This window comes from Crocodylus siamensis, chromosome 9 (assembly GCF_052110815.1).
Source record: "Crocodylus siamensis isolate JL-2025a chromosome 9, ASM5211081v1, whole genome shotgun sequence".
Classification (NCBI taxonomy): Eukaryota; Metazoa; Chordata; order Crocodylia; family Crocodylidae; genus Crocodylus; species Crocodylus siamensis.
Window position 1 is genome coordinate 7735068 of NC_143403.1, and position 14497 is coordinate 7749564.

Below are 14497 nucleotides of genomic sequence, written 5' to 3' on the forward strand. Positions count from 1 at the left end.
CAGGGCTAGATGACATGGTAGAGGACAGTGTGTCTGCACCTCTGGGAAGTAAAATATCCCAAGCTACTTACTTGCTTTTTAATCTCTCTGCCTTAATTTAACCAATGTAAGCTGGTTTTGCTGAACTACTGCACCCACTGTTGTCACTAGGGGAGGTGCAGGTGTGTTAGCAAGGTGGAAAAATGTTGCTAGCGAGTCCAAACATGGATGAGGGCATGCATAAGAAGAACGAATAGACCAGAAGAGGGAAAGCTTACAAACTGCTGAGCACCCCGAGCTTCAATTCGCTTGCCTCCGAGAAGGGAAAATCAGGAACAGAAGACTAGGGAGGGGAGAAAGTTAGTGTGACAACATAGTTGCCTGCTATGACAATTTAGCTGGGACGAAGATACAGCCCTTAACCCTAAAAGAAAATATCTAAGCACACTAGGGATTGCATTGGGTACAGGAGATAATCTCCGTCAGAGCAGTAATTTAGGAAGTATGGCCCTTCCTCTCAGATCATGCTGCTACAAACTTTTCAGTGCAACCTTCTGCTTTGCATTGTAGCTTGTCCAGCAATGTAACACATAAATATACATCTCCTGGAGAGTTCACTGTGTTCGTGGAGTGCACGACCAGCGAGTGGCATGTAACAGCACAGAAACGCGTGACTGTTCAGGACAAGATGGATCAACTCAGCATTACAGGATGCTATAGCCAGTACGGATCAGGGAACAGTTCTCACTGCTGGACACTATATGGGGAAACGTTATGGATCCAAGTGGAACTTAATGGAGGTGAGAGCAATTACTCTGCAGATTCGGTGGTGGGTTCAGTGATGTGCCATTAGTGGAAAGAGGCAGATTCTTCACAAGATGAATCTGGATTTCTTTTATGAAAGGAGCTTCCCTCATTCCCTGTGTTACAGTAGTTGAAACACTTCAAATGTGAACCAAATGTTTTTCCCTTCTAGACAAAGAGGGAGCCTAAAGGATAAATGCTGGTCTTAGCACCAGAGTCGGTAGGGAGAGCAGTGAGTCTGTGAGTCAGCTCCTTTGCCACATGCTCATTGTGTAACAAGTCACAAGTATCTGCTGCTGCCTCACTTACCCCTCTGTAAACCTAGAGTAGCAACATGTATCTTCCTCAAAAAGAAGCTGTTTGGAGGCATTATTTTATAAAACCTGCTGAGAACCTTGGCAAAAGGCACTAAATAAGTACCAAGGACAATGATTGTATACTAGAGCCAGGTGAATAATTTGTAAGAAATATCTTATGAGAGGAATCTATCACGGATGCACTGTAAATGTCTCAACATTTTTTTGTTATTCAGAATGATTTACTGGGTAATTCTGGTGGTTGATTTTACTCCTGCAGTAGTGTGGCAAGTTTTCACAAGTCTGGACTCATCAATACTCATGCTAATTTAATTGGACACGTTGGGCTCAGCTACATCAGGGCTGAACATTCTTGGCTCTGATCCTGCCAAGGGGGAGCTTAGCTCTAAGCATTTATGTCCCACTGAAATCAACAGGAAGACTCACAAGCTGAAAGTTAAGTGCTGCTTAAGCCCTTTGTTGAATCAGGACCAATGTGTTCAGCACCTGCCAGAATCAGGCGCAGAGTGGGATGTCCCTGGGAGATCAGACCCCATCAAGCTAAGCTGCTGGAGTACAGGCCCACAATCAACAAACCCAACTTCAAAGTTGCGCTCAAGTTCTGTCACTAGCATAGACGCTGCCGACAGTAAACTTATTTGCTGGAGTATTCACGGGAAGCAAACCAAAAGGGGCACAAACCCCACTGTACTGAATTCATTTTAAAATGAAATGAAATGGTTGCAGGCTATCCCTGTGCTAGTTGCCTGCCTTCTGAATGCAACAGACAGCGCATGGGTTGGATGTTAATGGCTAGGGCAGCAGTGATAGTTCTGAATATTTCTTTTCCAGGCAGTGGAGTGACCTACACTGTCTTAGCAGATAACATGACTCTCATTGAGTCCACTGCAAAGACAGGGATCATCCCTCACAACCTGACGCTTGACAGCACTTCTCAGCAGCTCCTTGGCCTGGGGATACACCTACTGGCAATTATGGCATCCAGCAACACAACAATCTCAGAGGTCTCTGAGAGCCTCACTGTTCACTTAGTTGAACCCATATCTGGTCTTCAGGCTTCAATAGCCTCTCACACTCTGGAAATGGGAAAAGACTTGGAGATCAATGTCTCTGTGGCTCATGGTGTACCAGACAAGCTAAAGTTTGAAGTGGTTGGCTCCAGTGAAACGTATTCTCACCAAAAAGACTACCTTAAAGGAGAACCTGGAATATATAGAGTTCCTATTCATTTGGAAGGTACGGCACACTTTTATTTTCATATATAACCACATACCTGGCTGTCTGTCCTTTACTGTAGTTTAAGAAAAGCAAGCAAGCAAGCAAACCAACCCAAAACTCCGGTCTCCAAGACAGTATACAATGTACTACCCTGTAACAAGCTCTGCCCCTGGGAGACAAATAGCTGCTATAACTGCTCAGAGTTTATATAAATCTAAAAAGCCGATGGGATATATAATGCATATGTATGCATAGAAAACAAAAGTATCACAGTTTCATCACAGATACATATGCCACACAGCAGGTGTTTTCCTTCCCTTTAGTTATCCATTTCACTCTCAGATTACAGCTAGTGTTTAGGTGGCCAGCAGCTGATTCTGATGCACAGTAGTCCAAGTTTTATTGGACTGCTCTCTCCCCATCATATGCTGCCTGGAATGTAGAATTCAGAGGGAGATGCTCCAGAAAAGCAGGCCACTTTCCAGGGTTGGCTGGGCACGATTAGTTTTTACTGCTTTTCTGTTAACTGTTAATTTGAGTTAACTGGCAACACTGACAGGTTGTGACAGAAGTCAAAGGGTTAAAAAGTTGTGATGCAGACATTTCCTGAGGTTCTGATACCTTGCTTGAACATTTATCTCATGCTAAGCTTAGCTTATTCATTTACCACAAAGGAAAAAGGACCTTTTAATTAAAAACAAAAAGTCCTGAAACAACACAGAATTGGAATTTGTCTCTCAAACGTACAGGTCTAATGCACCAATATTCCTAATGCTCTGCCTACCTTTGCCCATCTGTCTTTCATAGGTACTTTTCTGGTCAAGGTGCTGGCCATGAATGCCTTCTCGAACATGAGCATGGATATTGGGAGCATCACAGTATCAGCCAACAATTCTCTTAAAGAAGGTAACCGCACTTACCTGACAGAGCTGTTCTGATCGTGTTCTGTGACCCTTTCTGATATGGCAGTTCATGGCACTGAGCATTTGATGGCTTGCAGACAGAGCTTTGATCATTGCTTGCCTCTAGAAACAGCGCTGGTAAACCTTTTGGAAGCTCTGGGTAAATGTTCTACAGTGGGAAGAAAACAAAATCTCTGTGTATAATAATCACTCACTCCTCTTACTCTGAATTTCAATAGAGACAAAGAGAAACTGAATGGGCCTGGAGGACTGCTCATTTCTCACGCACTATAATGATCCCTTTAAGGTCGGGGCAGGGCATGTTGGCGTGGCAATATAGGGAAGGCTGGATGATTCAGTCTTCGTTTTCTATAGTTCTCTGTAGTGTTTGTTCTCTGCAGTCCTGCATTACTGAAGCCCTGGCAGCTTTGCTATTGTGTTCAAAGGTACAGGAGCAGGCCCCACATGGAAAAAGTTTGTGTCTTCAGGGGGTATCTGATCTGTACCTAATCCCAACACTGAAATCATTTTAAATTAAAGCAAGGCATACAGCATACTTTTCTAGAAAAAGGCCAATGGCTTCTTATCACTTCTTCCTACTGAAGGGAGTGACCCTGCATCTGAAGCGGTCCCAGCATGGCATCACACCACAACAGTTACACATTTTGCATGGGCTGTCTGTGCTAGAAGGAATCAGCTAAATATGGGATCCTGAAAATGATTCTAGAGATCATATAATCTGTATCTCAGCAGTACCACACACTGCTGTCCATACACAACATTCACCTAGATAGCTCATGGCCACACATCAGTGTAAGGATGATAATGGCAAGGGTACTATGAATAAAAGGGCTGAAGTATTAATATTACTGAGCTTTCAAGTTGTTTCTGTACTCCAAAGTTTTGGATTGTGATTTCACTTCCTCTAATCTAATTCTATCACGTCAATGTATTTACTTTTGCTTTATATCCTCATCCAGGGAGAATTGGAATCATCTTCAACTATGTTAGTTGCTTGTCTTATTCCTACATTCCTGACTTACAGGCAGACTTTACATTTCTTATATATCAGAATATTAAGCTAGTGCTGTTAAGCAGCTTTATGGATGGCCTTAAAACATTTTCCTGTTTTCGTTATACTAAACAGATGCCGCTCAGGATGACAACATATCCGAAGAAAATACCCGAAAGACAAATGTGAGTATTATTCATGGGTTTCACCTTGAAATGGGAATGCTAAGAAATATCTCTTGGTTGTTAATGTACTGCTTGGGGATGTTTTGTAAAAGTAGTCACATCATTGATGGATCTGATTCTGCCTCTTGCTAAAGCATCTTCAGCTCCTGTTGACTCTGGTGCTTAGCACCTCAGCTGACTGAGCTCCATTAACCTGAAGTATTGTAATCTAAAACGTTAGCTTCATCCCAGAATCCACACTATGTGTCTTTGAGATAAGCACATTTATACTTCTCAGATCTAATCTTCAGAGTAAAAGCCTGTAAGTAAAAGCAAAAGACTAGAAAACTCATTCTTCACCATGACCAAGCCAGTTTATGAAACCAAACTTATTCAGATATTCTTACATTGTTTTAAAATTCACTAATATAAAAAAAAAAATCATTTCATTGAGGCAGCATCATCAAGTAGATAACACTCAATGCCTTTTTACAATGGTTCACTCCCTTTTTCTTTAGGACAAACAAAGAAATAAAATATCCATTAAGCCTAGTCGCCACGTGGATCCCTTCACCACAGTTATGCTCAGCTGGCCAGATGACAGCGAGAGCTTGAGCTTCACATGGTCCTGTGGTACGTGAAGTGCACTTCATGATGCTTTTCTGCCACTCGCTGCCAACCAGGTGGTAGGCTCACCATTATACCAGCTGTATGGTGCCTGTCTTTCTGTAAGAGAATAGAGACTCCACCTAACTTTAAACAACAGCTACACACCCTTTGTACTGTCAAAATATCACCCTTCCCGAGTCTAGCTGTAATAACTAGATGCTGCTGCATGGATTATAATCTAATCCAGGGTCGGCCAGTCAGCAGTATGGGTTCCACAAATGGCATGGACAGCCTCTGAGTGTGGAAGTGTAGATCAGGTACAGGGAAGGGAGCAGAAAGCAGAGTAGCAGAACAGGCATGGAAAAGGGATCAGAGTGGCACTTGGATAGGGTGCAGGGCTAATATGTGATATGTCTGCTGAAAAAGAGGGACTGTTTGTGCAGGTGCCTGCTGGCCTGGCTGGAATGACTGTGTGGAGCAGCAAGTCATCCCCATCAACCACAGCCAGGTGAAGATCCCACCTGCCTGCTTGCCTCCCCCGAACTCGGCAGTGACTGTGAAAGTTACAGTGAGGAACCACAGCAAAGAAGAGAGGCAGGATGAGCAATGTCTGTATGTGACGGCAAAGCAAGAGCTGCACCTGGACATCAGGTGGGCTGGCAAACTGCACTGTTCTGGCATGGCACTTTCTCCACAACTGCAGCTCTGGAACATGACTTTACGTGTTAGAATATTTATGTAGCACCATATATGCACATGGCTCTTCACAACCACAGGAACACAGCACTGGCAAGGATATCCTGGGACAAGCCAAACCTCTGCTATTGTAGCAACCATGTCATTTTATACCTTTCATACACTGATCAAACTCCACCTTAAAACTGCCCTGCTCCAACAGTTGTTAGAATCGGTGCTTTTCTGCCACTCACTGCCAACAAGGTGGTAGGCTCTTTGACAGTTGAAAGTCCATGGGGATGAGATTCTTTAGCTAACTAGGAAATGATGAGGATTTTGTTGTTCGTGAATTCGTGGGTTTGCAGCTGCATATCCCAGGAGTTTTGAGTACATTTACCCTTTGGGTCATGACAACTCTTCACTTTCATTCTAGGTGTGAGACAAACTGCAAGCCAGTAAATGCTAGTGAAGAAGTTGTTTTGAGTGTCACCAGCCAGAAGGACCCAGAGGTCATGCGCTATAACTGGTATTTGGACAACACATTCCACGCAAAGGTGAGACTGAGCAGGTGGGGCAGGAAATCAATCTACACACAAACGGTCTGGCTTGACAGGGAACCCTTAGAGGTATGAATGGGGCCTTCTCCCAAAGCACAAAGGGACTCGCAGCAAGGGCAGACGGTTGTGGTGATGGCATATGTAAAAGTCGGTGAAAAGTGCATTTAGACATAAGTTTTTTATGCAGGTTTCAATCTTCCTTGTCATGTCTGTTCAAGTGAACGAAATAATTCACCAACTTGTCATTCACTCTTTGTCAGTATAATGTGGCCAAGTCTCATAAACTTTATCTGGATAAAAATTCCAGTGATGCCAATGTGAGTGTTTTTGAGTGAGAGTGTCAGGGTTAGGTCCAAAGTATGCAAAACTGCTGAACTCTTCATGGAAACCACAGTATAACACACAGGAGACAGTCTCTTCTGCCTTGCTATTTTTCCTGTTTGATTTTCTAGCCTGCTCCACTCCCTGCAGCCTGCACTCTGAAGGGTTTCCGGCAAAGCTCATTGATGCTGCTTCCGAGCAATAGATCTGCATTGGTATTGAACAGCTCCTTTCTGCAGACACATGGAGATGCATTCCAGATTAAAGTCATAGGTAGGGCTACGCGGGGTCTCAAGGCCTTCACTAAGATGCAATCTCTGCCATTCGGAAGCATTATATCCTGAGGCAAGTTTAAGACTCACATGAGTGAAACAGGCCACTGTAGTGAAGATGCACTAGCTTTTGCAGCCAATGGCATCACATCCACGTGCAAGAGTATGTGGCCAGGATCATATCCAGCCAGCTTTGAACCCCCTATACTAGGTGTTCCTATTTAGGAGCACTAGGTACCTATGTACACCAATGCTAATAAGGGGAAATAAGGGTAGGGCTTAACTAATGCTTCTAAAACATTTGGCTCCTTAACTGCTTTGCCTCCACTCTGCCATCATTCTGAATATGGTAAAAAGTCTTCTCAGAGGACATATACAATTAAATAACTTCATGCACCAACCCTATTATTCACACACTACTATTTAAATCCCTTAATTCAGTACACACAAGAAATCACAAAGTGGAGGAGAGTAGTAATATGAGGCAACTGATTTTGTGACCCTAAGTCAAGGTGATGGCAACTGCCTGACATCTGGAAATGCTCTGTTGATAAATATTTGAATGTGCAATACAGCTTTGCCTTACAGGGCAAATAAAAGTGTGTGTTTATGGCTCTTTCTATACCATGGCTGAGGCTGTAAAATGATTTCATTAACATTTCCAGGACTCAAATAAAGGAGATCAGTATGAGAGCATACAGGATTAGTATGAGATGATCAGTTCTAATGGAAGATGATAATTTTTCTCCCTGAACTCCCCAGCACTGACTCAGCATGAATACGGTGAAGAAACTCACATTGTCAGCATGGTGGCTGCACCAGGAGTGCCAGCCTGCGCTATATCCCCTGAGGAGGGGTCGGTGCTCACCAGTTTCACCATATCCTGCAGCACTTCCTGCTCGAAGGACTCGTGCCTGCCTGTGCACCCCAGTCTGTTCACATATTGCTTCTATCTGAAATCAAGTAAGGCTTGGGGCTCATATGTTTAATTATTAGGTTCTATAGGCATGCACTCCTGGGCAACTGCTACTGCTGCCAAAATTATTTTAATACCCTCACTTTGGGCAAGTGGCACCTTGTTCTGCAATTAGGGTCATTCACTTCAATGAAGAACTGGCCAAGCTTACTGCTGTCCTTGGTCAACAGACCAGGCTGTAAGTCAGTGTTAGGAAAAATGTGTAGAAACAGTGCATATATTTAGCATGGGGTCATAGTCTCTGAAACAGTTCTCTTCTGAAACTTTCAAGGATTTTCCGAATTACAGAACCACCTTAGATAAGGGATCTGAGTGCAATCTGCATCTCTGAAGGATGCAGGACTTCTTCACCCCGGGCCTGTTCAGGAGGCTGAATCTTGTAGGTAGAAGTTATGTGAATAACATTAGCATAACTGGGGGTTGGGGGGGAGGCATGAGAGGAGCACCCAGACAAAGAGAAGAAACTTCCCTTACAGTCTGTGGCCCATTATTTTCAGAAATAGGAGCTGTCTGAGGGATAACCCTGGGTTTTCTCTTTCAGATTCTCTGTTGCACTGCGGCCCAGATCCTGAACTCTCATCCATTTATCTTCCACTTGGAGAAGAGGAAAACAACTTCATTTTACATGTCACAGTTACTGTCAGCAATAGCTTTGGTGACACAGTTCTTACTAATGCTACAGTCAAGGTACATGGAAAAATTCCTTCCTCTCAAAGGGTATATCCACTCTGAGAACTGCACTAGCAGGCACCACAGTGAAGCACACCAGGACTGCTCCCCACATCGGGCCCCCAAAATGTATGTGATATATCTGCCTTAGTGCAGTGTTCAGCACCTGCTAGTAAGCTCTCCTGAAAGAGTTAGGTAACGCACACAATGTGCGCTTCCCTGCACTTCCCTGGGTGGAGTTCTCAGCCAATGTGAATATGACCAAGTCCCGCTCCAGCTCCTAACCCCATGTTTCTGGGAGCTTGGGTCTCCTGTGCACATTTTATCCCTATTACTCTCTCACGATCCCGTGCCATGATCATCTTCCTTAGCCAAGGAAAGGTGGACAGGAGACCTTGTGAAATCAGCAGTCTTTTCCATCACCCTTCTTCCAGGATAGGATTGATGGAAACTAGACATATGCACCATTGCTTCATCAGTGTTACTCAGTGAAATTAATTTTCATTACTTTGATTTCCAAAGCATTCCCTCAGCGTGAAATCAGAGTGCTGCAGAGCTGAATTAGGCTCTAATTAAAGGATATATACCTATCAGGATCTTTTAGTCAGCCCAGTTAGATGAGTCAAATTAGACTCATCTCAAGAAGAGACTGCAGCTTCTTTGTACATTGTGAGTTGGCATTTTTGATCAGAACATTCTTTTTTTCCGGATAAAAAATATTTTTTTCATCAAATGTTTTTGCACATTTTCTTTTCTTTTGTCTGGTTGGAAAACCTAATCGAAAAATATTTTCAGTGAAAAATGGGGAAACAAAATTATCATGTACCATGCCTAGTTATGATATTCTTTGGTGGTGCTGGGAATCATGAAAGGTAGTGCCCAGTAAGAATGCAGTGGGCATGTCTGATTTCATCCTCAGGTTAGACATGAAGAACTGGATAATGGGAACCAGACCCTGCATGCCATTGTAGCTGAGAAAACAAACACCATCCTAAAAGATGGGAACAACAGCATGTCCCTGTTCCAGCTGTACAAATCAGTATCTTCAGTTCTCAACCAGGAGACCCAGCAAGAGACCTATAATGCGTCTCTGCGGACAGACACCCGGAAGGAGGTTAGTTAGACAGTTTGTTTTCTTACAATACACAATTTTCTCTCACAACTGCAGGTCAGCTCTTGAGGAATGCCAGTCTACTTTAGCTCTCCATCAAAGGGAGGTGGATATTCTTGCTACCTTGCAGGACTTTCCAAGGTTTTGCTATAGGTTTCAGCTACCAAGGAGCAACCATGTATTGCATACCACTGGCCCAAGGGAGTTATTGGCTCTTTACTGCTCCTGTCTATTCCAGAACAATGCAATTCCCTTTTGCTATCCCAGTTCCTCACTCTGAGGAAGGATCCTAGTGTTTACTTGCTTTGGGACTGAGGGTGGGCAGACAACCTCTACTGAGGCCAGCAGCTATTAAAGATGCTGAAAAATAGTGAAATCTTTATCCTTCCCTAGGCAGATTCCCTGAGAAAGAAGGGGTTTTCTTCTATGATTCTCCAAGTTCTCCCTCAAGAAAATTGAGGCAGTAATAGCCCTTGAAATCTTGTAGTGTGGAAGGCATTTGGCAGTCCCAGGCCTCTGGGTTTTTGTTTGGTCTCCAACTGGGGCCAGGAAAGATTTTTTTCCCCCCTACATGGATGCCATTGGCTTCTGGTGCAGAAGGGGGATTATCTTCCTCTGAGGCACTGGGAAGTTTGATGTATCGAAGGCTGGAAAGTTTCAGATGGGTCCACTCATGCTTCTGCTCATACTAGAAAACCCAGAGGCTAGAGGGTCTTGCTCTTCTGCCCACAGTCACCCCAATCTCTAAATCTGGATCAGGAAGGAATTTTTCCCCTAGATCAGATTGGTAAGGGCTGTGAGAGGTTTTGTCTTTTGAGCAGAGCTGGTTTTTTGGATGCTTTTGTGTGATTTCAGAAGCTGTCCACCTGCAGAGCTGAGATGAAAAGTAAAAAGCTCAATAGAAACCTGAAAAAAACAGTTCAAGCCAAGTGAAAAAGATTTCTTTTCAATAGTTCAAAAAAGGGGAAAAAATCCTTTGTCCTAAGAAATGCGTTGGAACTGAACCTCTCTCAGGGACAGTTTCAACTGTGATGCCTCAACCTTTCTGACAAAAAGGGTCTTATCAGAAAATCCTCCCCCTGAGTTCTAGTTGTGACACTTTTAGATAGTTCTAGTTCTGACGCTCCATTAATGTTTGCATGGGGCCTTGAGATCTGCAGGCAAAGGTCTAGGGAAGTACAGCTTATGGTTTGATTACGATTCATTATTTTTCTAAATCAATCTTAGATAGCTTTGCCTTCTGCAGAGGTGGTGTTTATATACTAAAGCCTGTACCTCCCTCCTGATGCATAGGAATTCAGGCACGTAGCTCTCATTGCTGTTAATGGATGTTAAGTGTGTGAACCCCCTGTGTCTTGAGGAGACAAAATATTTCTCTGATTATACAGTCAATAACTGGGGAAAGAAGCAACTCGTGAGCAGAGCTGATGTCAGCTCAAATTGTGCATCCCACGGAGCCTGGTTTCTACCTCGTGATTTATAACAAACGAGGATGTCAATATCCAGCAGTACTTACGGGATCTTAATTACCGTCTTTGTCCTGTTGTCTAATTATCTCCTTTCATCCCAAGCTGAGAGCGCTGATGCTGACGACTCTGTCTGCTGTTAACGTAACATCAATGCAGACTGCTCTTAAGATGTCAGAGGTCCTGAAAGAGATCACACACAGGAGTGAGGAGCTCTCCTCCTCAGCCCAGGTGAGCAGCGCTGCGTCTTGCATCACCTCCCAATAACTCCCCCTGCTTCCCCCACCCCTGCATCCCACAGGTCATTGACATAGTCCACAGAGGGTACCAATACCTTGGATCAGCCTATTTTTTACTCAGATTTTGAGGCATTAACAGCAATTGCCCACATGCCATAACAGGAGACTGTGTTTTTTAGTGTGTAGAGTAAAGGACTGGGAAGCAGGAGTCTCAATTCTTCTCTCATTTCCACCACTATATCACTGCAAGTGAGAGGCAATTGTGGCTTGGCTCTGAGCCAGCTATAAAATAGGCACAATAATTCTTAGCTGTCTCACAGCCATTTAGGATATATTATCTGTTCATGCCTGTAAATTCCCTGAAATCGTGGAAGGAAAGGTGCAAAGCAGGGCTATTTTAAAGCTGCCTTTGGCTTCATGCTTATGGCTCAGTGACCTCACACGAGTGCTCCCACTGACCTAAATGCCTGCTGTCTGAGAGAGGAGTCTAGCTGCGGCACAGCTTGGGCTTGGCTTTTTCATGTGCGCTAGTAGGTGTCCTTGAACGGTATTTCCCAACGTGACTCTGACCTTGCTAGATAGTCAGTAGATGGCACTGTTTCTTTCAGTGTCGGCTCCGGTGCTTTCCATATCGGGCTGCTAGAAGAAAGTGTAGCTATAGGGAAAGGACACAACAGCTCTGTTGCAGGCAGCTTCCCCAGGACACTGGCAATTAAATATCTGATCCCCTGATTTGTGCCAGATAACTGTGGGATGTTTCAGCACTGGGTGAATGGCCGCCTCCATATGACAAAAACATTGGTTTTGTCTCATCAGGAGAAGCTCAAGACTGAACTTAGTGGGGAATGGGCACAGGTTGGACTGAGCAGGGAAATGTGCACAGCTTTTTGACAGGCTCCAACAGGGTAATTACTACTTGGCTTTCATGAACACAGAGTAATCAATGGCCACATTTATGCATTAAAGGAAATGGCAAATACACTTCCACCTTCAGCCTTTAGCCCTCTGCCTGGATCCAAGCAGTGTTTGTTAAGAAGCCAACGAGTTTCATAGAGAATAATGCTGGAATGTGTTAGTACATGTGCTTGACAACGCAGTTTCTAGCTCACTGCCCAGTAGGATTATCTAATCTGTCCACCTGGGTCCTCTTACCCTAACATCTAAACTCCGTGTTGCTGGCCAAGGCCTCAGACCTGCACCACCGAGTCAGAGTTTTGTCAGCAAGGAAAGGGTGGCATCCGATTCCCAAGTAACTGCGTAAGAAACCATGTCAGAGTGTTACTGTTTCTTCACTGTTTAGACTATTCAGTCAGATCTGACATGTGCTAGCCATCTCCTATTGTCATCCGTGACCATGGAAATTTTGCTCTTCTGGGCATTACTTATCATGTTTCGGGACTGAATCTATAAGGCCAGGTTGTAATGCATTTCATCACACTGGGGGGCTGCCTAGATTGTAAGCTGTTCATAACAGGGAATACACTTTTTTTTTTTTTGTGTTGGTACCATGCCTACCACTGTGGAGTCCAGGCATGAGACCAGGCTTAAAATGCTCCCGTAATACGATTAGGAATGCCTTTGTCCACAAATAGTCCCACTAGACTATTCATGTCATGAGGTCTGGGCCAAACTAAACACAACAGCTGCCCATGCAGTTCTTTATTGCCATGTTAACCTCTATCACTTTTTAAATACAGACACACAGAAATAAACACCATTTATTTCCTGTCCAGGTAGAAGCTAGCAACACGCTAAAAGATGTCAGTGAATCCCTGCTTAGGGTGAACATGGAGGACAGTGAGGATGACCAGAAGCAGAAGGCAGCAGCCAGCTACCTATTTAATGCAGTTAGCAATGTGCTGGAAGCGTCTGTCCATAACAGGACTGGGGCTACATCACCACCGGAGGCTGAAAAGGTGCTTCCTGCTTGGTTCAGCTTCTAATGAACTGTGTGTGAGCACCTGCTTGGCCTGGAAGTTGGCAGATAAGTTTTTTTTCCTGAGATGTGTTCTAAAGTGGCATAGGTGCTGGCCCAGTGGGGCATAACTAATATAATGGGATTTTCACAGAATAGCCAGGTAAGTCCCCTGTGGGAAACAATAACAGCCTCTTAAAGCTTGCGATGCTGGACACCGGACTGGACAGAGCTCTGGAGAATGTGCTGCAACATGTGGAAGGGACCGTGCTGTCTGCCCCAGGTAGACTTAGGGTACTAGGATTTCTCCCTCTGGAACTCCCTCCCTCTCTGATGGACCAGACCATAGCCTGCGGAATTGTATATATGGGTCAGCACCATTAAGGATTTGACCCTACTGACCTCAAGCCCCAAATCATTTCCTGTGTTATTGTCCTCAACCCTTCTTAAACAGGCTGAATGAAGCTTTCTGCTGTCCCTTCATATTTGTTGGTGAATTATTGCAAATGCTTCTGTATGCTTCTCATGCTAGTGCATTTTACTGCTGTAAGTGTGAGCAAGGGATACTATTGATCTACTTTGAAAGGAACAATTATGAATGCTTTATATCTTGATCCTAGCCCGTTTTGACACTGGTAAGCTCTGTCATTTTGGGCAATTTCATCTATACTCTGTAGATTGCAGCTTTTCAGTTTGTAATATTCAACATCCATGGGCAAGGTTGCCAACCCAAGACAGTTTTTTTTCACTGACAATCTGAAAATGTTTTACTGACAAACTATTTACTGGCATATGTTTTATATCCTGTAAATGTAACTCTTCTGCCAGGCCCTGGACAAGAGGTGGGTTCACATTTAGAGGTTTAACACCAACCATTGTAGAAGAGTTTGGTTTTTATTAAAAGTTTGCAGATTATAAGCAAAAAAAAAACTCTTGAGTTGGCAAGCCAGCTTGACTGCAGCAATGGTTTCACACCATGCTGTCCCCACTCCAGGATCCCCTACTCACTCTAGCACCCTGATGCCCGCAGTCACATACCACCCTGTGTTGCCCCCTCCTCTGTCCCAGTGTGAACAACCAAAGAAATAATGCTTGCCTACCTGCCACACAGCAGTGTTACAGGCAGGTGACAGGCTTGAGAAGCAGCACATGGCTCTGGGAAGTAGTTACAAAGCCCTGTGAGAATGCTCCCTGTAGTGTTGGCTCCTGATCAGACATCAGGTGGTGCTGCTCTGTCTGTCTATCCATCTCACTGTTTCAGACTTTATGGACAAGCATTTTAGCCTGTTTT

The 14497-nt window shown here is 44.1% G+C and overlaps 1 protein-coding gene across 1 annotated transcript in view; it reads left to right on the forward strand.

Annotated features, from left to right (window-relative positions):
- The window catches only part of LOC149857096 (polycystin-1-like protein 2), a 51804-nt gene that overhangs the window by 11107 nt on the left and 26200 nt on the right, over positions 1 to 14497 (forward strand). The window contains 13 exon segments of the mRNA XM_090062501.1: positions 550 to 779; positions 1932 to 2336; positions 3126 to 3224; positions 4368 to 4417; positions 4915 to 5029; positions 5449 to 5656; positions 6114 to 6234; positions 6690 to 6831; positions 7593 to 7793; positions 8348 to 8493; positions 9395 to 9589; positions 11158 to 11283; positions 13025 to 13207. Of these exon segments, the coding sequence (XP_089918627.1) occupies positions 550 to 779; positions 1932 to 2336; positions 3126 to 3224; positions 4368 to 4417; positions 4915 to 5029; positions 5449 to 5656; positions 6114 to 6234; positions 6690 to 6831; positions 7593 to 7793; positions 8348 to 8493; positions 9395 to 9589; positions 11158 to 11283; positions 13025 to 13207 (2221 nt within the window).